This window comes from Barbatula barbatula (assembly GCF_947034865.1).
Source record: "Barbatula barbatula genome assembly, chromosome: 3".
Lineage (NCBI taxonomy): Eukaryota > Metazoa > Chordata > Actinopteri > Cypriniformes > Nemacheilidae > Barbatula > Barbatula barbatula.
Genome location: NC_136764.1, coordinates 13,598,809 through 13,625,422, shown reverse-complemented (window position 1 = coordinate 13,625,422; position 26,614 = coordinate 13,598,809). Strand labels below are relative to the sequence as shown.

At 37.5% G+C, this 26,614-nt stretch overlaps 3 protein-coding genes across 4 annotated transcripts; 2 read left to right on the top strand and 1 right to left on the bottom strand.

Annotated features, from left to right (window-relative positions):
- Positions 1 to 768: 768 nt before the first annotated feature.
- Positions 769 to 10,760, bottom strand: LOC306891537 (KN motif and ankyrin repeat domain-containing protein 4-like). Of its 2 annotated transcripts, XM_079451897.1 has the most exons (11): positions 10,601 to 10,714; positions 8,326 to 9,751; positions 7,907 to 7,980; positions 6,345 to 7,814; positions 6,153 to 6,237; positions 5,067 to 5,318; positions 4,869 to 4,953; positions 3,772 to 3,991; positions 3,088 to 3,230; positions 2,746 to 2,946; positions 769 to 1,117 (listed from the first exon to the last, which is right to left on the bottom strand). In XM_079451897.1, the coding sequence occupies exons 3-11, from the start codon at positions 7,920 to 7,922 to the stop codon at positions 1,007 to 1,009; spliced, it is 2,583 nt and encodes an 860-aa protein (XP_079308023.1). In that variant the 5' UTR covers positions 7,923 to 7,980; positions 8,326 to 9,751; positions 10,601 to 10,714; the 3' UTR covers positions 769 to 1,006. The 2 variants fall into 2 exon arrangements, with proteins under 2 accessions (XP_079308023.1, XP_079308022.1); XM_079451896.1 differs by lacking the exon at positions 8,326 to 9,751 and having other exon boundaries at positions 10,601 to 10,760.
- Positions 10,761 to 14,829: 4,069 nt separating this feature from the next.
- On the top strand, positions 14,830 to 20,240 carry LOC306892048 (angiopoietin-related protein 3-like). Its single transcript, XM_079452777.1, has 7 exons — positions 14,830 to 15,445; positions 15,601 to 15,711; positions 16,582 to 16,693; positions 16,775 to 16,888; positions 16,987 to 17,082; positions 17,752 to 18,021; positions 18,145 to 20,240. Exons 1-7 carry the CDS (start codon positions 14,963 to 14,965, stop codon positions 18,306 to 18,308), a joined length of 1,350 nt encoding a protein of 449 aa, XP_079308903.1. The 5' UTR covers positions 14,830 to 14,962; the 3' UTR covers positions 18,309 to 20,240.
- LOC306892047 (phosphoglucomutase-1-like) lies at positions 19,475 to 26,149 on the top strand (the record flags this gene model as incomplete). The annotated part of the gene is made up of 11 exons (XM_079452776.1): positions 19,475 to 19,732; positions 20,945 to 21,107; positions 21,545 to 21,691; positions 21,786 to 21,911; positions 22,383 to 22,573; positions 22,699 to 22,853; positions 23,111 to 23,226; positions 23,311 to 23,446; positions 23,570 to 23,753; positions 24,875 to 25,009; positions 25,540 to 26,149. The coding sequence occupies 11 exons, from the start codon at positions 19,475 to 19,477 to the stop codon at positions 25,627 to 25,629; spliced, it is 1,701 nt and encodes a 566-aa protein (XP_079308902.1). The 3' UTR covers positions 25,630 to 26,149.
- Positions 26,150 to 26,614: the final 465 nt, after the last annotated feature.

Here is a 26,614-nt window from a genome sequence, read left to right as displayed (position 1 = left end):
GGTGCCTTGTTTTGTGACTTTTACTAACGTTGTTTTAATTCTGTCTGATCTGTCACTGCATAAACTTTATTGTGGCATTATGGTCTTGTATTTCCAATGTTGCTCTTTATATGTCTCTCTAAAGATTGATATAAAAATCATTCAGAATCTGGTGTCTTCTTGGGTTTCATTTAACTTTGTTTAATAACAGTTTCAGATGTTTTCTGGTAATCATACGACTTTAAATCCAGATTTATATAATTCGACCTCAAATTATTGTACTCATGTAGGAGCGACAAAAAATCTCCACCTAAAGATCAGCCGAGACACTACAAATGTGAAATTGTGAAGAGATTCTTCATATCACTGCTGTCTTCTGAAACATGGTATTTCTATCATTTCTGAATTTGTTTTTGCCATAAATCATAATTTTTTTGTCCCCCTTTATGTTTGTGACTGGGTTTTGCAAATATCTAACCATTAAAAAGTGCATGCCAACTTAAACAATACAGTATTTAATCATTTAAAAAGCAGTTAATTTCATTATGAAAAACAGTGAATTTGGACAGCAACAATATAAGAAGTGTTGCCATGACCAAGGTTATTAAGGAAACTCAAAACTAACTATAATCTAAATATTATTATGTTTACTAACAGTATTATTCAGCGCTACAAGTAAAAATTCATCATTTTAATAGGGTCCCCTGTTTTTGAGTCTGATTTTGAGTCCCTGGGTTGGAAAGATTGATGATCCCGGAACAATAACAAACAGCTATGTAAAAAAGGTTTAGGTGGTATTAATAAAATGCAGTTTTATTATCAGACATTGGCAAATGTCATATTTACATACAGGCAAACACATTAGAGATACATTTTTAACATTAACATATGTTGGCTTTCCCAATAAATTCATTAACACCTTTTTAAGTAACTGTACATAAATGTTTATTAAAATATAAATGTTATTCTTAATGAGGCTGCACAGAGGCATTATTTGCAGGGAGGAACGAGATGCCCATGCTTAATCCTAGGAAACCTTGCACTTATCTGAGCTCTTGGTTTCTCTGCGGGCTTTCAGAAGATCTACAATCTCTGTGTGAGAGGCCTGTGTCGCCAGAGCTAATGCACTGCGCCCACCCTGGAGACAAAACAATATGATTTATATGATTAAGATAGACAATGTATGAAAGCAAGCAAGCATGATATTTGCAATTACTCCTATATTTTTCAAGTTGGACATCAGGCCTCATTCTTCTCTGGAAACTCATGTGTGACATCAAACACTGGTAGTGGGACAGGAAGTATTCATTTATTTATTAATACTGCACATCTCAGAGCACCATTTCAGTCGTAATATGACTGAGACATGACTTGACTAACAACATGGCTTAGATGCGGGGGAGTAGACTTGACAACTTTCATTTAGTCTTACATGAATCCAAAGTCTCTTTCTCGCTCTCTGGCAAAAGAGGCGATAAGGCATGTCTGTGTGGGATTATCACAACTGCCAAGCAAGGATGTCTCCAACACAGAAAGTGATTAGACTAACGTCTTTATTCCTGAGACGCGGTTTACATATACTCTGTTAGTGTTATTTGTACACTGTAGTCTAATCCATCATCCTGACACTTCCTATTTTTTGTATAAAGATAACGAGACTGAGGCTATTAACATGAATTGACCGATTCTGGGATTCACATCTTTGAATTGCATCTGTGACCAGCAGGTGGCACTTATTTACGGGTCAGTTGCCCAGCAGAGACTGCCCCTCAACCCACGCGGCACATTCTACCAAAAAGCTCCATTGTTCTTTTGCTACAATGCTGCTACATCAGGGTATGTTTTATAACCTCTGGCAAAATTAATATAATGTTCAAATGTTTAAAACTAGCTCAATGTCACGGACGATGATAATTACACACAAATATTTTTACAAAACACAACATCTGTGTTTATGGAATGCACGTAGATTGAAAGTTATTGGGTAAGGCATTCTTGGGGGTTTAAAATACCAAATGAATGGCTTAATATTTAATTTTAAGTGATTTTAATAATTCAACCATGCACAAACGCATTATTCAATATGTAAAGATGGCAAAAAAGTTATTTTCAGAGATGACTGTTCTAGGCATAGGCCTATAAACTTCTGTGTGTTGCCGATTTAAATCCGGAGAGTGAATTTTTTTCTGTTCCTTCCTGGAATCCTTGCATGTATATTTGTACCAAAGGGTCAAGGATTTGCTGGTTAACAATTTAGTAAATTTGCCTCATATACTATTATAACTGGATTACTATAAACAAACATTTGGTTAGTTTGTTTTTTAACCAAAGCAAACAATAATTGTAATAATGCTCGTCAGTGCTTAAAGTCCCGGTGAAAAAAAAATATGACAATTCTTTTTTTTCATGAATTATTGCAGTGTTTATTGTAAATAGCTCATCAATGTGAGTGATTCTCTTTTTTAATTCATGTGCCCTTTCAAGTCTGGAAATGCACGTCCACCGTCTAGTGACAATCCATCTCAAATTATGTAAATTAGACGGCATAGGCAGAGCTTCCGTTAACTCCTCCCCTTCAACTGTCAGTCTGCTAGTTCCATTTCAAAATGCAACCATTGTTTTTGTACATCCAAACATTTACGTTTCATCACAACTTACGTTTCACAGAGACTTTAACTTGTTTTAACCCCAAACATTTTTCTAAAAAGTTCTCAAAGAATGTTTTTTATGTTCTAAAAGAATTGAAAAGAATTAAAGAAAAGTAACCTTGTCTTTTAAATTGACATCGCAGTTCGCTTCCTCCAACAAAATGCGCACGATGTTGACGTGCCCACGCTCGCATGCGCTGATCAGTGGAGTACTTCCCGATTGGTCCCGGGCATTAGGATCCGCTCCCTGTGCCAGCAGAAGGCACACTATTGGGACGCGTCCATGTCTCACTGCCAAGTGGAGAGCTGTTTGCCCCACCTGAAGAGACATTTAGTTAGTAGACATGTCCATCTGACACGCATTACAGTAAGTGCCAGATCAAGTGCAAATCAGAACTATTGATTTAAATCCTTTGATAGAAAGTTAATGCAGTGCCAACAGGCTGAAATCACCCATCACCTGGCCAACACGGCTGTTGACGTCACCAAGCTGCATCAGTTGCTGGATCACTTTCAGGTCCCCTGGAGATTCTGCGGATGTCATGGAGGCCATCGTGAAAGCTGTATACCCAGACTTGTTTCTAAGGTCTATTTTGCACATTCCTGCAGATAACAGGAAGAAAAAACTAAAGCTGAAGTAAGGGTTTATTCTTCTTGTAATTGATGCAGTGCAGCATATTGCTAAACTTACAGTGTTATTTTCAAATATAATAAATGTAGCAAACACAAATCTGGGGTAAATATAGTTAAATTTAAATTTTACTTAACTATATACATTTAAAAAATATATAATTATGTTTAGTAAACATAAATATATTTAAAGACTATATTAATATTTGACATTCCCTTTAAACATTTTAAAGTTCATGTGCTGCAAAACATTATGAAATCACATTTTCTGACAAGAATCTATGCAATGTAGACAATATGAGATATTATGGAAGTCTTTTAGAAAACAGATGTAGATTAATAAGGAAATTGAATTAAGATGTGTTTTGCTTCTTTAGTTTAGCCTCAAAGAAAATGAGTTCATAATGTAATTTATTGATAACAACAGACTTGTATTAAATGTTCCCTCCAGGATATTAAAAGATGAGTTTAGATTAGGTCGGAAAAAGAGACTTGTGACCTTATTATCACTGACCTGTGTCTAAAAGGATCTTGACAATGCTGAAGTTACAGTGAGACACGCTGTAATGCAGGGCAGTGTTCCCATTATCATCTGCCATGTTGACAAGGAAGGGAAGAACTGTGGGTGATTGCGAGTTAACCTCACTGAGATACAAAGAAAGAATGTCAGCGTGAGCATCCTCCTCAGCAGACACGCTGAACCACTGCTGGAACAATACAGTGAGAGTCTTGCTCTGAAAAATGGAGAAGATCATTACTAGAGATGTCATTCAGAAGAGAAATGCAACAAACAAAACATGGTTTGTGGTTTGGTTATCTGAGGTACGACATGTGTTCTAAAAAAATGTTTTGGTTAAAAAAAGAACACAAACTGTCGGGTGCTTAGTTGTGTTAACCCATATGGGTCAAATAAATGTTCTATGTTAATTTAACCCAGGAGTTGGGTTTGTCCCTTTTGGACCAAACCATGGGTTGAAAAAAATTTATTATGTCAAAATACAGCTCTGGAAAAATTTAGAGACCATCCCAAATTTGAATAATTTCTACATTTACATAATGCGGCCGTTCCAGTCCAGTGTCTATTCAATTCCAACAAAAGCAAACCTCAGGAGTGACATTAAAGGGACCGTTCACTCAAAAATAAACTTTCTGTCTTCATTTACTCACCCTCAAGTTCCAAATGTGTACACATTTCTTTGTTTGTGATGAACAAAGAGAAAGATATTTGGAAGAATGTTTGTAACCAAAAAGTTATCGGCCGCCATTGACTACTATTGTAGGAAAGAAAGTGCCTCAGAACTTACATTCGTCATGTTTTCTTTTCAGTATTCAATGTCTAAAAACATTGCATTGTTTTTTTACTTTGACCATAGTTTCATTGTTTGCAAATACATACAAATTAAAAAAATGTATTTTTATTTGGAATTTGGAGGAAAAGTTCTGTGGTTCATAGAATCAAACCTACAGAAATTACATATATATAAATATAAAGGTACAAATAGTAATAAAGCAATGTTGTGTAGAAACAATGCATGTTATCAATATGAATGTTGTTTCTACTAAGCTTCATTAACTTTGCCTTGTTAGATAACAACTGTGTTTGCAAAGTACCATTTCATTATCAGGTTCTGACACTTTATCCATGTGGTCTTTCAGGAAACAGCATGCATCTATGAAATCTTTATTCACTGCTTCCCTGGAAAAACAAAATCAGATTGTTTTCCATTTTAGGTTCTTTAAAAACTGCTACAGTAGTATCATATCAATGCTGTATCAGATTAAACATACCAATGAACATCCGTATCTCACCTGTTTTCTTCTCTCTGTGTCTGAGATTTCAGATTGGAATCCTCTCTTATTGCCTGATCCCCATCTATAACTTTACTCGTTTGCATATATGGATCTTCCAGTATAGTGGTCCCTCCATCTATACCATCTTCATTTGTATTGGAATTCACATCTTCAATTTTACCTGTCTCTACTGTAGGGTCCGTTGTTTGTGATGTCAGTCCTTTGCCAGCTTCCCGATTGGCATTCTTCTTAAGGTAAAAGTCCTTTTCACTTCAGAATATTGAAGATCCCAGAGAATTAATATTTACAGTCACTTTTGGATTATAAAAAATCTAAATTTACTGCAAGTTATGAATATTAGTATTATTATACAATATTAATATTAGTATACAGTAAAAAAGGATCACCAGAGAGACCAGTGTTGTTCTGCTATTTCAATGTCCAGTTCATGAAATTTTGATGCATCTAGCGGTGAAGTTGTGAATGGCAGATTGATTTTAATGGAGAGCTGGCGACTTCCGGCGAGACAAGCGGGAGTGACCGCTGGCGACCGGAAGTGGGTGTGTCCAGCGACCGGATTCAAGCGACAGAAGTTGAGAATTGTTCAACTTTATGCAAATGATGAGCGATAGGAGTAAAGCAATGGATCTCACGTCATCCTTCTCTCATCAGTTACTGAAGGGTTTGTTCAAACTGTTAATAGGACAACCAAAGCTAGGAACATCTTCAAACGATCTCATAGCAAGACACAAGCAACACACAGAGACAAAATCTCTGGCTGTCAGAATGGGGAGTAGGATATTGCCATGTTTCCACTGTTTTCCAGCAGGAGATAAAGTATTTAGGAAAAGCGAACTTTAGAGCAGTTTTTCTGTTTGGGGCTACTGTAGAAACAACATGGTGAATTTCATGCAAGGGGACCCAGAGTGTATGTAGATAGAAACAGCTCATTCTAAGGTAATTAAAACACAACTCTTCCTTATACTATAAGGTCTTTATACACAAGAGATAGGTATGTATACTTTATAGCATTTCTGTCAATAGATCCTCCCAAAAATGACACACTGGACCTTTAAAAAAATCATATGGCAGTAAAACCTGTACCTTTCTCTTGACCTGATTGTCTTCAGACTTTCTTTTTTAAGGTTCTCGTACTCCACCCCAGGAACAAGCTCTTTCATTTTGGATTCTTGAAAAATGAAAAGAAAATGGCAAGAAATGCTCACAAGTATCCACAAAGGATTTTAACACTTCCATGTATGTCACAGATGTTCAGGATTGGGTTCAGATTTTTACCTGGTTCTAGTTCTCCACTAGAAAACACGTAGAGGGAAAGCAGTGTGACCAAAGTTACTAACTGATCTTGAATACTGCAGACGTGCGGTGGCAAGTGATCAGAAGATGTTTTCCCTGATAAGTTGTCTTTGCAGAGACATTCCCACTGCTCCTGCAGGAGCTCTTGCAATCGTTTTACATGGTGTTCCATGTCTGCATGTGAAACTGAAGGTTGTCCTTGAGTTAACATTGCTTCCTCCGTGTGCATCTCTTGCCCACCTGTTAGAGCATCACATGATTCTATAACAGGTTTCACGTTTTGTGTACTTGCAATTGTAGTCTCAGGTAAAGTCCCACTGGTCACTGTACTCTTTGTGTTAAGATGGATGGTCAACTGTTTGATCTTCTCATCCTTGAAACGACTCTCCTCTACTTGCTGCTTCAACAGAGCTCTTGTCCTCTCTAGCTCTACATCAAGTCTACGAAGTTCCTGTTCTAAACATACAACTTTCTTCTTTAAAGAATCAAGTGATTTGGCTTGTTCTTCCTTATCCAACATATCTCTGCCCTTCCGTGGAAGCATTTTGTGTGTGATCGAAGGTGTCGCAACTGCATCAACCTGCTCAGAAGAAGCCTTGACGTTCTTCTCGAGTCGGTCATATTCTCTATTCATCCAATCATCACAAGCTTGTTGTGTATTTCCTTTGGTTTTCACGGCAGTGTCCCAGTTTTTTGTTTGAGAAGGAAGAGAAACATCCAGAGGCTCAGTTGTGTCATTTTGCCAATGCAATTGGACTAAAAGCCGTTCTCGCTCCTCTTGCAAAATACATATCTGTGCCTTGAGCTCAGGAATGAATCTGATCTCCCTCTCCAGTTCCCCGACCCGCTCCAGAGCTGCTGTGAGCCGCTGAAGGGTCCCGTTCGTCCCACCCGTCCTGCTGTAGGATAAATGAAAGACATCATCTGAAGAACCGTTTTCCTGTGATAGGTATTCTTTGGGGCTGGTTGGGTCTTCGGAGTGTTGTCTCAGTAAAACTGTTAAGGGTAAACTGGACGCTCTCAGGAGATTTGGCCTGACGTAACATCCTAGAGGCTGCTCATCAAAAGCTTTAATACTAGCATCCATGTCTGATGTTGTTAAGGACTTGTAGGGGTCTCCTCTCCTAGCATAGCCAGCAGATGTAATGTCAGAGTGAAAGTCAAAGTGTTGGTGAGAATCTGCTAGTTGGGTTTTGGGCCATAAAGTGCTGAAGGAGTTCCACAGGGGGGCCCTGCATCCATAACCTGGGAGGCTTAAGTTACGCGATAGAATGCCATTGTTTTGTCCTCTTTGCCTTCGCTGCACGTGCACTCTTCTGATTGTGTTGCCTTTTTCAATGTCATCAACATATTTTAGAAAGTCCAGGTCCAGATGGAATCCATAGGGTGTCTCGACGGAGTAAGAGGGAGGCCTTTTTTTTCTTTCGTTGTCTTTTGGTGAGATGCCATTTGCTGAGGAAAACAAACATTTCAGTGATCATTTACTGATTCAAATGCAAATCAGTCCAAGACCACAAAAAATATAACCAATGCTTGATTCATACCTTTTCGTGAATCCATTATTTTGATCAAAAGTCATGAGTTCTCAGCTTCATGTGGCTTTAGTGTCTCTTACCACCTGAGGATCAAAAGACATTTCAATTACTCAGATGTGTTGGGTTAAAGGGATAGTTCAACCAAAAATGAAAACGTTTTCATCCTTTTCTCATCCTCAAGTTATTCCAAACCTGAATGAATTTCTTTGTTCTGCTGAACCCAAATGAAGATATTTGGAAGAATGTCAGTAAATAAACATATCATTACTACCATAGTGGGGAAAACAAATACTATTGGAGTAAATGGGGGATCAGATGTTTGATTAACTTTGTATGTGTTTCACAGAACAAAGAAATGTATACAGGTTTGCAACAATCCAATTTTCTAAATTGTGAAGTGAACTATACCGTTGCATCAAATCAATCACCTATTCTGAATTCTGAGTGTTGAGATAAGACAAAGCCAGATTAGCTGTCTGTCCTTGTTTGTCCTTTTTGTTGTCTTTCTCTCTTCATGTCTCTCTCTCTCTCTCTTGCAGCACATTGAAGGCACCACATAAGCAGCCACAGCCCAAACAATGTTAGCTATGCAGTAAACACAAAAACAGCTGAGACCAAATACTTCCACTGGCTCTCGCACACACAAACCAGCACAGATCCACGATTTGGCATAGCTCACGCTTTGTTAAATAAAATCGTATCTTCAATCTTTTGAAAAAACGTAACCTCTCTTCAATCCTATTTGTGCCTCCACTTTGATCTACAAAGTCAGACAGATACAGGATAGGGGCTGAAGCTTCCTGGTTCTAAGACTTCAGTACCTGTTTGTGCTCAGGGGATTTGTCGAAAGGAGCTAGTGTAACAAGTGAGGGTCTTTCGACAGGCAATACATGTCCGATGTTACATTGATGACAGGTGAATGTAGGTAAAGGATCCTAGTGGAAAATGTTTCTCTTCTATCCTTACAATCCAGGCACATGCATTAAGCAGTGAATATTTAAATGTACCCACATGGACTGACCCCAGTGTCACATTTCACATATGAAGGCACGCAAGTTCTCTTCTAGTTACTGTACCCAAGTTTCTTTGCAACACCACTTCACAGCATTGGTTATTGTTCCCTTACCCCAACTTTTCGTAGCACTCCCAAAAAGGTCCTTCCTCTCATTAAATGTATTTCTCTCGTCTGCATTCTTTCTCACACCACAAATTGGACTGGAACTAATGACGACTGGAAAGCTGCTATTGCCGTACAACATTTAAAACATTGTGTTCACTCAGTACGAACGGACAATTTCAGGTTTTAGGTCAGGCTCGGAAGACGGAAAAAATACCAAGATGGAAACTTGAGAGGAACAAACACATTTTACCCGGCAGAGAGTTTGAAACCTCAAAATCTTCTCCTTAAATTCAAACATAGGGGTTCAAGGAAACTTCACCACACAATGCATAACTTAGAAATGACTGTGTGGCTTTTTGTAAGAAAAGTAATTCATTGCTCTTGCTATCTTGTGGTGTTGAATGCTACTAACGTTTCTTTCTTCTTCTATCTGTGCTATTTAAAGCTTTGTTTTGACATGCACTTTTAGCTCAAGGATTGACTTTAAAGACTGCTGGTCCTGCACGCTTTCTCACTCTTTCGCATTCAGAAAACACACAATAGACAGACGTTTCGCTCTTCCTGTTTGGCCCTGTAAGCGGTGCGGTTTCCTTGGCTCAGATCCTCATTCTTTCTTCGCTTGGAGTTTGGCAAGTGGACTGAGGCTCCTGATCTCTGACCCACGTCACCCTTTTCACTTATGGTGAGAGGGTGTGGTGGAGTCTGCACGGCTACTGGAGTTTTCAGAATAAGTACTGTGAGAAAAGAAAGGTTGTGCTTATAAATTCGGCTGTGATGTTGGTCTGCAGTGAAGTACAATGAGACTCCTATTCTGTTTGCCATAGTGTGTCATTTGCATTGTATGTAATATCTCTGACTTTTGACTGCAGACTTGGATATCTTGAGATATTGTTATGGCTTCAAAGGAGACATTTAAAATAAACATCAAAGAAGCGACACAGTAGATTTAGGCAATGATTCCATTTAATATAATTCCAATCTTTCTAGATATTCAAGAGATCTCACTTGTAAGCAGTCTTTTCTATGGTTTCCTATTTCTTATCCCTAGAGTATTGTTTCGTTTATTCCTCTGTGGGATTTTTTTTCAGGTCCACAGAATTTAGACCATGCCGATAATCTTGGCTGTCAGCCAAAAGCCATATGTGCGTGTGCATGCCAGTTACATGAGAAGACATTTGTAGGACATCAGCAAATGAAAATTCAGACTCCTTCTATAATAAAACACATTCGGTATTGAAAGAACAAAACTAAATACAATCTTTCTTTCAGGATCCCATCTTACACCCATTTATTGGCCCCTTCACACAAACTAAGCCTCCAGGACATCTCTCTGTTGTTTTAGCAAAACAATCCCTACCTCAGAGGAAAGTCTTTGATTCCCACTTGGGACTTAAAAAAGTGCTTTTTCTGAGAATAAATAACACAAATCTCAAGAAATCCAACTTGAGTTTTGCACTCAACGCATTTTGCATAAAATGTCCTGTTACAGTAAAAGTCACTATATATTTATATAGTTAATCAAAATACATTTACATTTATGCATTTTGGCAGAAATACAAAAGTATAATAGTGCTCCATCCTACCTTAAATACCACAAGTTTGGCATTGTGTCCTCTCTGCTCTGTATGAAGCTTGTTCACCTATTCTGAGAGACAGAGGCTCCAGATGGGAGGCCTGACAAAAGACATTCAAGCAATGCCAGTTCTAAAATTCTTGCAAAACATAAATAGTGTTATTGTGTGTGGAACAGGGAGGCACTTGGGGTTTTCTTAGCTCCACCCTGGCCAATCAAAGAAAGAGGGCGGGTAGCAGTGCTCTTAAATCATCCAATGAAAATAAGAGGTTGGGCTAAACAACTGGGGGGTGGGCAGCACATTGTTCAAAACTGAAACTGATAGATGTTTCTCAAAACACGACCCATATGATGGCGTGGGGCCCGATTAAACTTACAATCTGGGGCACTCACAAAACGCATGTGAAGCTAGGTGAAATAGGACTCTGTAGTGTAGCCCAGAAGAATCTCTTCACATACTGTGCCACCCACACAGTAGAAGTGTAATTTAATCCACTGTAACACAGTAGTCACCATCCATTATAATGAGGAAATGTTATATTGCAGAGCTTTTCAAAATATCGTATAAAGCTCTTTTGGACATGCCATTCATTATCGGAACCCTCTGTAAATATGAATGCTGTAAAAATAAATCTGCATTGTTTCTCGTTTTGATCTTTTATTTTAAAAATGTCCAAAATTCCAACATTTCATGAAGGAAAACAATTTGAATTAGGGAAAATATCACATTGTAAAAGTTTGTATCTTCCATACATGTTGGCCACAATTATTGGCACCCTTGTATTTATACACTCTGCAACCACAATTTGTAAGAAAAACAGCTCGGAGTGTTTTCTTTTCAGTCTGATGAGGTTTGAGAATACATTGTGAGTCATCCGAGTCCATTCCTCCAAAAATAATTTTGCATTAAGACACATATTCTCTTTCAGGCAGATTTGCAACATCTCCAGGCTGTTAAATCCTTTTAATTATTGCCCTGATGTTGGAAACGGGAATTTTTATTGTTCCAACCATTTTCTTTTATATCCACTCTTTATTTTGTGTAGCTCAACAATCTTTTGCTGCACATCAGAACTATATTATTTGGTTTTACCCATTGTGATGAAGGGGTTTGTGTTTGTCTTACTTAATATTATAAATCATGACTGGACAACATCATGTTTCTAGTCACTTTGGTGTGCTCAGACAATTTAAATATTAATTGGAATATAGTTGGGAGATATTTTACTCATAAGAATTTCTAGGGGTGCCAATAATTGTGGCCAGGGTGTATTAGAGAAAAAAAAGATTCACTTTGCGATATTCCCCCCACTTCAAATTGTTTTACTTGAATGAAATGTTGGAATTTTGTAGATTTATTTAATAAAAGATCAAAACGAGAAACAATGCAGAATTATTTTAACAGCCTTCTTTGCTCACATTTACCAAGGGTGCCAATAATAGTGGAGGGCACTGTATCTTCTTTGCCTGTATTGCACTGCAGTCATCAAACGTCTCTTCCAGTCTTTTTAAACAGAAAAATGTATGTTTTAAACAAAATTGTATAGGCAAGCCTCACTGTTACTATTGGTTGTACTTAAGTATAAATAAATAAATAAAATTATACAGTAAGATTGTATTTGTATAGTTGGTGCTTTACATGAACTAACAATGAACATCTATTCTACTGCATTTATTAATCTTAGTTTATGTAAATGTCAGAATTTCCTTATACAATTTTAACATCAAACAGTGTAATGTTGTCTGCATTAGTTAAAGGACCAGTCAGGGAAATTTAGCGGCATCTAGCAGTGAGGTTGTGAAGTACAACCAACGACTCACTCCACCCCTCCCTTTCGAATCACTATGATGGCTGACACAAGGACAGAGTAGTTATCGTTACGTTTTCGCTTCTTTGCCAAAAGAGACAGTGTATTTACGAAACGGGCTCTGTAGATCAGTTTGTCCTCTTAGGGCTACTGTAGAAACAACATAGCGAATTTCATGTAGGGGTGGTGTATGTGGATAGAATTTGCTCATTTTTGGGTAATAAAAACATAACGCTTCATTATGTAAGTTCTTTATACACCTGTAAAGACTTCCGAATATTTTATTAGCATTTCTGTAAATGTATCCTCCTTAATTTTACACACTGGTCCTTTAATGTAGATTGAACTAACAAAAACAGTTTTGTTAGTTCATGTTAGCCAAAGTGTTTAGTAATGTTAACAAATACAACCTTATTGAAAACTGTTACTAAGACCAACATTGAAAGAGAAACCAGAGCTACAATCTGGAAAAATCTAGGAACAGTGAACATCATGGCAGTAAGGTTAAAAAGTGAAATACAAAAAATACTTATAAATATACATTTTGAATATAAAAATGAACTTACATTTGTTTTTTGTGTTTACTGTGTTAGTAGCAACAGAAATCTATAGTCAATATTTTATGTTTAAATCCACTTTACTTGGTGAAGCTAAATAAAGAAAGCAAAGGATCAATGTCCAACTCCGTGACTAACATGCACCGTGAGACCTTTAAATACCACATAAAATACTCTGTGACACCCACTAAACAAAAAGAGCTGACCTTACATGATTGATGGGGACATAAGTTTATTCCTTTAATGTCAAAAATTAAATGACCATAAAGCAACTTTCCTTTTGCTAAAAGGTTTTTTTTTCAGGAATGGACAAGTTTTTCTTCAGGAATGGACCATATATTTTATTGTATTTCTATTATTAAAATAGTTCAGTTCCTTCCTCTGGTAAAACTTAAAAGAAATACTTTATTGTTGTAAGTAGCTTTATTGTAGCTAACTTTTCAGATTAGCATGACTGTATCCCAACTACTTTAAATTATTAAACCAATTTGCTTCCCAACACTGTGTACGTTTCAGATTATGTACATTTAGCCAAACATAAACAGAACAGAAATTTGGAGATGAGTTCAGGTTCATATCTGTGTCATCCTACACAAGTTAATGTTTACCTGGAAGCGGCTCAAGGTTATCTGGTGTTTTTTATTTGTCGGAAGTCATGAACAAACATGCATCTCATTCTAACATGTGTTTTGTTTGGCTCCTTCACTGGATTTTCGTGCAAGTTCAAAATCACTGATTGATGAAAGTTAAAATGTGTTTTCTAAATTAATCTGTGCATATGGCGAAATACAGAGCAATACAGAAGAAGCCTGCTGTGTATTTTTTTATTTTCAGAAAAATAGGAAATAATCTCACTTCCACATGGTATAATTAGTATGTAACTTGGAAACTGAAGAGCTATTATGTTTGAGATGATGATATTAGCAGCTGTTGCCTAAAGAGGCTCCACACACACTAAAAGCAGGGCCGCGATCAGGGGGACATCCGGAAACGTTGTCCTGGGCCCTGAGACAAAGTCCACTAAACACATTTATAGATGTTATTGGTTATAATATAACAATTTATTTTATATTTAATTTATATTGATATTTCATTGTATATTAATTGTATTGAATGAAATTAAAACTACTGAACGGTTATTGATTCTTTGCGGTGGTCTACCAAAAGTTTGGGCCATATACGTAATGTTGTTGAAACATGGGGGGTTGCTTTGTCATAACCGTAATCTGAAAGGGCAAGGTGCCGCTTGAATACACAAAGTGTTGCATCATTTAGTGGAACCCTTTTTGTTACAATACCATTAAAACACTTTTGAACACATGAGGTTATTAATAGTGGTAGGAAAGTATTAGAAGGCTTAACCTTAAGTATTATGGACATGCACGTGTGTTATGACATGTGCTAGCAACCGCAGAGCAACACATTAACAACTATGCAGAATACGTCTTGCCGACAGCCTGGCATTCTAGAGAGTTCAGTTCACATTTTGAATTTTTTTAAACTCTGGTGGTTTTTAGAACATTCTGGAACTGTTTACTGTAGATCTGTGGCGAGAAGTCGTAGTCAAATTTAAACCAGCAAAGTAAAACTATTTGGATAGCCTGCTCATGAACATGCATGTGGTATAACATTGTGGAGATATTGTACTGTATTGTTTTACATTTTCAAATTAAAACAGTCACCTCAGGTCATTCTATTTAATAAATACTAACACACAAAGACACACACACGATCAAATATACTTTTTTTATTTCAAGACCCCTAAATTAAAATGACCATATCATCTTCTGTAGGCTACGATTCAAACTTTGTGGTGTTTGTGCCTTCCAGCCTTTTATTTGCATATCTGAGACAGCGCTTGGATTTGTAAAGGTGCATTTCACATCACCATGAGCCTGCTTAATGATCAACTGCTCAATAGGAGGAGTTTAAAAAAGTCAAAAAAATCTCTACAGCCTTTCTTATACACAAAGGACGGCAGGGATCACAGTAGTCCCACCAACAACCATGAAGTTGGTTTTGCTGTTAGCTTTTCTGGCTGCGTCTCAGTCCATGCCCACTGAAGCCATCCTACCTGAACTTCAGATAGAAACGCGGTCGCGCTTTGCAGCTCTGGATGAAGTCCGGCTTCTGGCAAATGGCCTGCTACAGCTGGGCAGTAGCCTGAGGGACTTTGCGCAAAATACGAAGAATAAGATGAATGATATTTTCCAAAAGCTCATCATCTTTGACAAGTCCTTTTACCAGCTTTCTGTGCTGACTAGCGAGATCAAGGAGGAGGAGGAGGAGCTGAAAAAGACCACGGTGATCCTGAAGGTAAACAACGAGGAAATGAAGAGCCTGTCGTTGGAGATCAACTCCAAAGTTGATGACATCATCAATGAGAGAAACCACCTGAGGACGCAGGTGGGCGGATTGGAGGAGAGGTTAAGCAGTCTGTCCCAGAGTTTGCTCTCTTCTGACCAGCATGCAGAGATCTCCACACTCAAGGTATGAAGAATCAGTAAAGTTTAGCAAATAATTTTTATAAACTTGTTTGAATGCACAAACAGTTGATATGTTTGATGCAAGATGCAAATTCCAGGTACCATCACGTGCTCAAGTTGCCTAAGAAAGATGTTGAGATGTTTGATGTTGTCTATTAGGAGGTAATCCAGACCCAGGAAAGAAGCATCACTGATCTTCTGAAGACTGTTAATGAACAAAGTGAGCAGCTCAACAACCATAGGACCAAGATCAAGGGCTTGGAAACTAAGGTACAAGAAATTGTCACAAAATGGTTTGGACAGAACCCAGATGCAGGCAGACGAGGGGTAAATGTAAAACGTTTATTAAATAAAAGACCCACAATGGGGAAAAACAAGCACAAAGAAAACACTAGAAAAACAACCACTATAAAAGTGAAAATAATAAGTTCACAAACTGTAAACAGGAACAACAGGTAATCAAATGACGTGATCACAAACACTGACATTAGACAAAAGATAATGCACCAACACTGAACAGAGAGAAACTGAGACTATATAAAGGGAGACACTAACGAGGAGTGATTACATGGGGAGAGTGGTGACAGGTGATTGGAATGAAACCATAACGAGTGAAACAACTAACCAGGTGATGGGAATAAAATCCTAACGAAGGTGAAACACAGAACAGACGATGGGAATGAAACCCTCATGAAATTACAGGAGATACGAGGGTGGAGCTGAGAGACATAACAGGAAGACACGTGGCATCAAGTAACAACATAAAGCCACATGTCTCCACACATAACACAACAGAAACCCGAAAAACGTGGCAATGTCATGACTCTGCCCAGGGAGCTTGAAAGCTCGAGACAGGAAGGACAGAGTCCTAACAGAACTTTGATGGCAATGTTAATCTATAAAACTATACAAACACTTAAAACACACTAGAAAATGCTTAGTAATTGTACCAGCCACATAAAAATGCTCTACCAACCATCTGAATTGCCCTGGAAACTAGACAGAACATCCTAGCAACCATTCATCAAAGCCCCATAGAGTAGCCAGAAAACCTTAACATTGTAGCAATTTAGTTTGGACAAGCATTGCTCATACTGTACATTACAGAAAATGTCAAAATCTAATTGTTTAATTGTCTAGCTCGGCTCTGCATGGATCCAGGAAACTGCTGAAAATTTTGACACGACTCTTCAAGCCAACAGCTTCTCTGGATACCTACCATACTACACATCTGACGGAAGTTTCTCAAGTGGTATGAAGTCCACCAACAGTTTGTCTTTTAATATATCACTGTATGTCTGTTCAAATAGATCCGTATGTGAATTTGTTGTAGATCTTCCAAGGGATTGTGGTGAGGTTTTCAGCAGAGGACACAAGTCTAGCGGCCTGTATGCCATTAGGCCACACCAGTCAGAAGCTTTTCTAGTGAATTGTGAATTCACTGAGAGTAAGAATATAGAACATCTTAATTCTGCTATGGATTTTATTCTTGGACATGATAATAATGTTCTAGTGCACTCATATATGTACCTCTGTCCCATACAGAGGGAGTGTTTACTGTCATCCAAAACAGACATGACGGCTCTGTGAACTTTGACCAGTCCTGGGAGAAGTATGAGAATGGATTTGGAGACATCAGTGGTATTTTTCATACAGTTTATGATTATAATATATATGGCGAAAAGCCAGCACGGTAAACATAGTTATTAATCATTATTTATGAATTACAGTGTGAATTTTGGATACTGAAACTCTGTGCACCTTGTAAACCATGTAGTCAAAAAGATTTGCATGATGTCCTTTTCACATATGCTGTCAGAAAGACCAAGACATTACAGCATACTGTAATAGGAAACAAAATCAGAAAGTGAAAAAGACAGTATTTAGCGAATTCTTTTTTTAGATCAATTTGGTTGTAATTCTAGATAATATATTGCAATAAATAGTTGAACGGGACATGCAGAATCTCATTCTTATGCCATGTTTTTGTAAAGTTGTTGCCACATATTGTCATAAAAATAAAATCATTAAGTGTCATCCTTCCATTACCAGAATAAGAAAATGTACAACTACAACATTCGGATAATAATGTTTAGCTCTTGATGCTGTTGCAGTGCAACAAACAAGAAATCACAGCTGTGATATGGGGCCAAAATGGCATTGTTTCCTGAAAAATGACCTAATATATAGTTATAGAGCCATTCTGCTTCCGTGGGGATATTCCTTTCCATATGTTTCATTAAAATTTGTATTGGAATATTTTTATTCCATTAAAAATTATTAAATATTTCACATGTCTGTGTTTGATAGGCGAGTTCTGGCTGGGGCTAAAGAAGATCTATGCTATTGCCCATCAGGGAAACTCTCTCCTGTATATCCAGATGGAGGATTGGAAGAAAGAGAAGCATTTCATGGTTTATCAGTTCATCCTGGAGGACGCTGCCTCCAACTTCACCATCTACCTAAAGCTGCAGTCGGGTGAGCCGTGCTATGCTGTCGACGAACACATTGGCTTGAGGTTCTCCACAAAAGACCATAATGATGGAAACCTTGATCCTAACTGTGCTCAACACTACACAGGTATTAAGCTTCTAAGTTTTTTTTTTTAATTATTTGGACAAATTACTTTTACTTTTGCTGGTAAAATGCATGTCTATTCCAACACCAATCCACTACAAAATATATATATCTGCTGTTTTCTAGGTGGTTGGTGGTTTAGCATTTGTGGTGACATTAACCTGAACGGCAAGAGTATTCAGAGCAGACCTCGTAAAAAGGCAACCCACTGGAAACCTGGCAAGAGAACCACAAGCTTCAAGTCCTCAAAAATCTCCATTAGTCATGTCACAAACCCACAAACCCCTTAAAATCACTATGTGCAGAAACACTGTAGGGTGCTGCTAAAATGATCAGATGTCCAATACACACTTCCATCAACAAACAGCTCCATCTCGATTCTTAATGAGTCTATTTTTTATATTAACTTACATTATAAAAAATGTTTTTGTGCAATGTTTTATTTTCATACCTTGAAGAAGTAAAGTAAAGATACTATATTTACACTATGATGCTTAGACAAACTGAACCGCACATGATTCAGTTTCTCCTTTTCAATGATGAGGAAACCTCCTATTTAACTTTATTTTTAGAAAAGGTTTCACCCATGTATTTAAAATGACTTAGAATAGTGGACAAGTTGTACAGTATTTTATTTCCCTTTTTTAATGTTTAATAAGACAAATTCCTGTAAAACAGGAATTATAAGTTAATTCCATACAGAAAAAGAAAACAAGGAATTAAAACATGTGAATAGTTACGGCAACACTGCCCTCTGGCGAGCATTGCATATAGTTACAATCTTTAGATTTTTGGTATTTAATTCTATATGGTATTTAATTCAAATCTATTAGTCCATTATGACATCTAATTGGCTTTGCTAGTAAATATCATTGCACGACCACATCAGCACCATATCAAATGTTGTTGGCACTTGTATTCTTGTGATTTCTTTCCGGAGCCAGATGCGGCACCTGTTGTGATCAAAACCTAAATCAAGAAATTTTCTTTCTAAGGATTTGAAATATCAAAAGCCCAACAATCCACAAGTGGCCCAACGGTATCAAATATAGCGTGTTTAGCCTCTGAGAAATTAAATGACCATTGGGGAAAGAGCAATTATAAAGCAAACTTATGAAGTGTGTACAGCCCATTCATCCTCTACTTATTCACTCAACATCAGCTTTATTTAGCCTCTAAGTAGATGGCTTGACAGAAAGGGCACATAAGTTGGCTCTCACTGGTCATCTTATGCATCTACCTCAACAGGCCTCTGGGGGCAAGCGTTTCTGACAGTGATGCCCATGCACATGTGTGAGAAAATGTCTTCAGTTACCATCTGCCCCTGCCATGTTTATTTTTATCCCACTTACGGCTTCAATCCAAGACTCGGTTCTCTCTCTCTCTTAGCTGAGAGGAGACCACCCAATAACAGATTCTCTCTGGTTCTTCCTCGTTTCCTCACATCTGTGGAGCAATGAACGATAGTCCCTTGCAAGTGCTGACTTTGCCTACTGCTCCGTACCATGACCAGAGGCCTGGAACCAGCGGATTAAGGAAGAAGGTGCTTGTTTTCTGGTCTAATAAGAACTATCTGCACAACTTCATTCAATGTATCTTCTCTTCCATCGACCTGCGGGACAGGCAGGGCTCCACTATGGTGGTGGGAGGAGATGGCCGCTACTTCAATTCGACTGCCATTCAGGTGATAGTGCAGATGGCTGCTGCAAATGGGGTCAGTTTTGATTCTAATGTTTTCTGATTTTACAGACCTCTTTTTATAAACAAGATCCTGTCACTGTTTCCAGTTACAGACAGTTTTTGGATGAATTTTGTAGTAGTTGAACAAAATAGGAAAAGATGATTCCTAATTCATTCATAAATTCATTAATAAATCTTAATTATTATGTCAGTACTTTGTACCCCTGTTTTGTAACTGACTTTTTTCAACATTTGATAAGATACATTTTTGACACATTGTACTGTATAGTGCACATATAGTATAGTGTATAGTGTTTTTAATAGTGTCTAATAATTCGATCTGGCACAGGGGGAAAAAGCATTTGTTTGACAACTGAGTTAAGATACTAAAGTTGATCTGATGACACATGCTGGTAAAATGATCACCACCCTACTTTATTTTAAAGGGGTCATTTGACGCGGCTAAAACGAATATTATTGTTTGCTTTAGATGTAATACAATGTGTATACACGATTTAAGGTATAAAAACTCTGTATTTTCCAAATATCATGCATGTTTGTATCTCCTCTTTGCTCCGCCTCTCTGAAACGTGCTGACATTTTACAAAGCTCATCGCTCTGAAAAGCGAGGTGTGCTATGATTGGATAGTTCACTAGTGCATAGTGATTGGTCAAATGCTGCACAGAAATGTAACGCCTTTTTACCATATTCGGAACATCAGGTTCTCCTATCACGGAGGAGATCGGGAGCATAAGTGGACGAGCGACCGGAACGTCAGTGAGAGAGGACCAGGCCTGGCTTTTAGTTATGGTAGTGTGTGTCGCCCGTTAGGTGGCTGCCGGCTGTCTATTTACGTTTACATTTATTTTCTTAGTTAAAGATGTTTAGATCTTTAGATGTTTGCTGGTTCCCGTCTCCTTCCTTCCTTCCTCTTATTGAATCTTGTTACATTGACTATAAACAAACAACCATATACATCATACAGAGTTTATGTGAGATAAAAACAAGCTCGCATTACAGCAGGGAATGGTAACATAATAAATACCGCGTGTGCATCGGTAAACAATCCTTTATTGTAAGGTTTTAGCTTTTACGTGTGATTCATGTTCGAAATATAAAACTTTACTATAATGCTTTATATGAATGTAAGGAACATGAAGGTGTATTATTCATGACCAGTTGCAAATGTAATTTTATTTCATGTTGCTGTTACATTGACTGCATGTCTTACTGCACTCATTTTAGGTGGGTCGTCTTCTAATTGGTCAGAATGGCATCATGTCAACACCAGCTGTGTCTTGTGTGATCAGAAAGATCAAAGCTATTGGTGGAATTATCCTTACAGCCTGCCACAACCCCGGAGGACCTGATGGAGACTTCGGCATCCAGTTTAATACTGCCAATGGAGGTAAAGTACTACTGATTATAAGAGTTAAGAAAATAGGTCAAAATAATACATAAATAAGAAGTTACGTCTCATTGAAAATGTTTTATTTTTGCCCCAAAATTCATAATATTAAAACATCACAATGCAAATAAGTAAATACATTAATAATTCAGTATACATATTTTCTACATTTGAAAAAAAGGAGAAACACATGTTTATCTCAATGAACTATATTGCGTAAAAACAAAAAGATATTTGGAGCTGTGGCTCTGGCTCACAGGGAACTGGGTTCATGTATGACCTGTGTCATGTCCCAGTCCCACACTCCCTCTCTCATCCCTGTTTTCCTGTCCGCTCTCCACTGTCCTGAACAAAACAAAAATAAAGAGTTATGTAAAAAAATTCTAAATTAGTTTTGAATCGTAATGAATTGTTACTGTTGCAAATCTTTAATACAGGTCCTGCACCAGAGTCTGTGACAAACAAAATCTTTCAAATGAGCAGATCTATAGAGGAATATGCCATCTGTCCTGAACTCAGAGTAGATCTGGCAACCATTGGCAAACAATCCTTTGATCTAGAAAACAAATTCAAACCTTTTACAGGTAAATCCATTTACTGTACAGCAAAACTGCTCAATTTAAAGTAAAACATTATTGTTTTTAATTGTTTACACATGTTTAATATTCTATCATGCAGTAGAAATTGTGGAACCGGTTGAATCCTATGCCAACTCGCTGAGGAATATTTTTGACTTTGCTGTTCTCAAGGAACTGCTCTCAGGAGACAACCATATACAGATCCGTTTAGATGCCATGCACGGGGGTGAGGACCATGTTTTTGTTTTCACTGATATGAAAACAGATATGATCATTGCAGTTGTACTATGACCAATCCTATATAAACAAGTACTGTACTTAACTTTTTCAACACAGCGAAAAATAATATCCAGAACACTAGCAGCTGCAATGAGCTGGCCTAATGCCTTTTGGATGGGGATAGGTTTAGCTTACATAACTCTATGAAACGAGTTCCATGAATAAATGTTGAAATCACACCACCGATGAGTCCCTTGAAAGTAAAGGAAGGTTCTGGCTGCAATATAAGTTAAGCATCAGATACCAACTTTAACTCATAACTAAGTTTACTTACTCTCTAACTAAGTCACTTATTTTGCATTGAATTTGGCTCTTATATTGCTATATTTTATTTTTATCTCATTAATCCCAAATTGGTCTCATGTCACATTGATGGTCCTATAATCTCTTGTCCTTGTATCTCCATTGATTTCTTCAGTGGTTGGGCCGTACATAAAAAATATCTTGTGTGATGAGTTGGGCTCCCCTGCAAACTCTGCCATTAACTGTGTACCTCTGGAGGACTTTGGAGGACGTCATCCAGACCCCAACTTGACCTATGCTGCTGACCTTGTTGAGACGATGAAGAGTGGGCAGTATGACTTTGGCGCTGCTCTTGATGGTGATGGTGTAGGTGTTGACTCTGCAACCATCTTTCAAGTTTAACGTTACCTGACTTGTGGCCTCATGCTCAAACGTTCGGGTGACTGTTTTTATAACGTTTTGTTTGACCCAGCCACTCTATCTTTTTCTAGGACCGTAATATGATCCTTGGGAAGCATGGCTTCTTCGTAAACCCCTCAGACTCTGTCGCTGTCATTGCCGCAAACATCTTCTGCATCCCTTACTTCCAGCACACAGGTGTTAGAGGCTTCGCTAGGAGTATGCCAACCAGTGCAGCTCTTGACAAGTGAATATAACTTCTGAAATATGTCACAGCGTGAATGAATTTTTTTTTTTAAATACGGTCAAAAGACATAAATTTAATGTAATAGCAACAGCAAATTGACTGTAACACCAAATTGACTGTAAAAGCAACAGCAAATTTACATAAAAACTGGAAAAACATTTACTTTTACAGGAAAAACTGTGATGTTTATTTTAGGTGTTTATTTTAGATTTTTTTACAGTGCATACTTAGTTTAATTCATTTTCATATTTGGGTAGGGTGGCAAAAGCCACTAAGATCCAACTATATGAGACACCAACAGGTTGGAAGTTCTTTGGGAACCTGATGGACGCAGGTTGTGTTTCGCTTTGTGGGGAGGAAAGTTTTGGCACAGGTACATATTTTAACCAGCATACATACATTTCATTCAGAACATGCAGCAACAAAGATCTGATAAAACCTTCTATCCTTTCCTAAGGTTCAGATTATATACGTGAGAAGGACGGGCTTTGGGCCGTGCTGGCATGGCTTTCTATTATAGCCACAAGGAGGCAAAGTGTAGAAGACATCATGACAGAACACTGGAGAACCTACGGCAGGAACTACTATACCAGGTGCAAGATACATTGGTACAGTTTCTTTGTGAGATAAATGGTATGTCTCAATGTCAAAACCTACTGTATTTTTCTTTTGTCTGACATTGGATTGTGGATAATGATGTATTTATACATATACAGATTCGACTATGACGAGGTGGATTTGGATGCAGCTGTGGAGATGATATTGGATCTTGAGCTGATGATTTCTGACAAGGCATTCATTGGGCAAATGTTTACTGTGGGGGAAAAGAAATACCAAGTGGAGACAGCAGATAATTTTGAGTACAGTGATCCTGTGGATGGAACCATATCAAGAAACCAGGTAATACTTATAGATTATATGTATATATAATATATATACAGACATGCTCAAATTTGTTCCCTTACAGCTCATTGAAATAATGCTTCAGTCCTCCTGAAGAGTGATGAAATTAAAAGCTATTGTCTCATGTATACTTGCAAGCCTTTGGTATGTCATAGGAAAAAGCAATTAGCTGTGGAAAGAGATGAATTATTGTTTATTCTACAAAGATATTCTACAATGGCCTGGACACATTTGTTGGTACCCCTTAGAAAATATCATATGTAATTGGATTATAGTGATATTTCAAACTAATTAGTTTACTTAATTAAAGCAAATATTTAAAGAAGTTTAAGGTCCATGGAATTGTAGCCAACCTCTCTGGGCACGGCCGCAAGTGGAAAATCGACCACGGAAGGGACCAAGGATAATTGCCAAACAGATACAAGCTGCATTCCAAGGTGAAGGTACGTCAGTTTCTGATCGCACCATCCATCCTTTTCTGGGCAAAAGTGGACCCCATGGAAGAATACTCAGGAGGACTCCGCTTTAAAAAAACATATACTGTCAAAACTGGAGCTTTTTGGTAAGTCACATCAGCTCTATGTTCACAGAAGAAAAAAGAAGCTCTCAAACAAGTGAACACTATTCCTACAGTGAAACATGGTGGACGTTCGGTTATGTTTTGGGGCTGCCTCGCTGCATCTGGCAGAGAGTGTCCTGAATCTGTGCAGGGCACAATGAAATCTCAAGACTATCAAGGCATTCTGGAGCGAAACGTACTGTCCAGTGTAAGGAAGCTCCGTTTCAGTCACATGTCATCGGTCCTCCAACACGATAATGACCCAAAACACAGCTAAAATCACCCAAGAATGGATAAGAGCAAAACATTGGACTATTCTGAAGTGGCCTTCTATGATCTGAATCATATAACATCTATGGAAAGAGCTGAAACTTGCAGAGAAAAAAATCAAAAGCAAAGTCTGATTTCTATTAAATATAGAAATGTGATATTTCCCAGTTCAAATACTGTAGCCTATTTGAGAAGCCTATTTTTTGACCACATTAAACAGATGACTTTTCAAAATAAAGGGTTTATTTTTAAGTTGCAGCATTAAAACAGCTTGATTTGCGTGTTCTAGGGCCTGCGGATCATTTTCACAGGAGGTTCACGCATAATATTTCGTCTCAGTGGCAGTGGTACTTTCAGAGCCACAGTTCGTTTGTACATCGACAGTTACGAGACAGATGAAAACAAGATATTTCAAGACCCACAGGTAGCCTTAATAATTTATTGTAGCCTACATATCTTATTATTTAAAGCTTGACATTCAAAGGTGGATGTGGGTCAAAGACGAAAACGTGTTTAAGCATAAAAACAATAAGTGTAATACTGCTTTATATATTTGTTGTTCAAAAAAAATTAAGGAAAAAATTGTCTGTTTAATTTAATTGCAATTTTGCCTAAATCCTATATTGCCCATTAGTCAGGAAGAATCTTTTATAAATTTAAAGCACAATAACATGTAATATACTCCCTTATTCTTTTATATATTTGATTATGTACAAGACAGAAAAGGCATGTTGTTTTAATAAATTGTACATAAATATTGTGTTACACTGAATGCCAATGCAACATTATCACCGAAAACTAAGTAGAAACCATCAAATAGACATTTTACTTACATTTAATGTGCTATCTGTGGACACTTTTGAAAATGTCTTTTGATGGGGACATCTTAACGTCTTTGACCCACGTGCATTGAAAATGTACAGTACAATGTTTGATTGTGTTGTCATACTGTAGGTGGCGCTGGCGGAGCTCGTAACTATTGCCCTGCAGCTTTCACAGATCCATGAAAGAACCGGGCGAAGTGGGCCTACTGTTATTACATGATTACTGTTATATTTGCCTTTTTATTCACCTGTGTTTTAAAAGGGAAAGCAAAACGGTATACATTTCCTTGACGTATCTTGATGCACTTGTGAGCATATTACCTGTTTTATGTCACCGTTTTCTGATCAGAGCATCAGAGAGCCGCTTTTCAGAAAAGAAGCGCTCCACTGCGAAAAGGGCGTGGCTTATTATGTGCGTATTACGTCACTGGCTGCCACGTTGAGGTTACCAAGCAACGTTCAGCAGTTCATTGACTAACAAGGGCTAATCTTGCAAGAAAGTACGGTGAAATGAAATGAATCTGTCATTGAAAGGTAACTATTTTACTAAAACTCCGATCCAGATGTCTTTATGCCTTAAATCTAAGAAGTCTGTTTTTATATCTTTATCTAGAAAAGTGTATTTTATATTATATGTTTGAAAAACTATTACACATAAAAGTAATGGTTACCTTACACACATCGTCAGTTAACAGTAACTTACTATTATAATAAAGAAACACAATTTGTCTATTGATGTCACAACTGGTGCAATCTTTTTTAAATCTTTATATTATTAGGTATGCACGTAAAACCCACCAATGACCAATTAACATAGCAGACAAATACTGGGGAAAGAACAATAATATAACATAGTTCGCTTTAACTTGCTAACCTTTATAACAAATAACACAATAACAAACCTATTTATTGTGCTTATGAGAACTCTGATTTGCACTTATTTTATTGCTGTTCAATAATTTCTAAAGAAGCTGACATGCTGTCCTCTGCTCCAACAACACAAATCAAGAACAACAGGCTGGAGAGTAAGAATAACGTTTGTGTTAAACAATCCTGACATTAACACATTAAGGCAATAATCTTAACACTTTTCATCACAGATGCTGCTACAGATGTATGTCTGGACTCAGAACAGAGGCAAGACCACAAAAATCGCTTTGCTAGCTTTATCTCTGTATATTTTCATGCTTTCTTTCTTTTCTAAT

Excerpts from the sequence above, each read along its gene's own strand:
- LOC306892048 (XM_079452777.1), top strand. The coding sequence starts at position 14,963 with ATGAAGTTGGTTTTGCTGTTAGCTTTTCTGGCTGCGTCTCAGTCCATG. Across the intron at positions 17,083-17,751 it reads TGGATTTGGAGACATCAGTG|GCGAGTTCTGGCTGGGGCTA; the intron begins GTATTTTTCATA and ends TGTGTTTGATAG. Across the intron at positions 18,022-18,144 it reads CTGTGCTCAACACTACACAG|GTGGTTGGTGGTTTAGCATT; the intron begins GTATTAAGCTTC and ends GCTGTTTTCTAG.
- LOC306891537 (XM_079451896.1), bottom strand. Across the intron at positions 3,992-4,868 it reads CAGAACCTGATAATGAAATG|AGCAAGACTCTCACTGTATT; the intron begins GTACTTTGCAAA and ends TCCATTTTTCAG. Across the intron at positions 2,947-3,087 it reads TCAACAGCCGTGTTGGCCAG|GTGGGGCAAACAGCTCTCCA; the intron begins GTGATGGGTGAT and ends ATGTCTCTTCAG.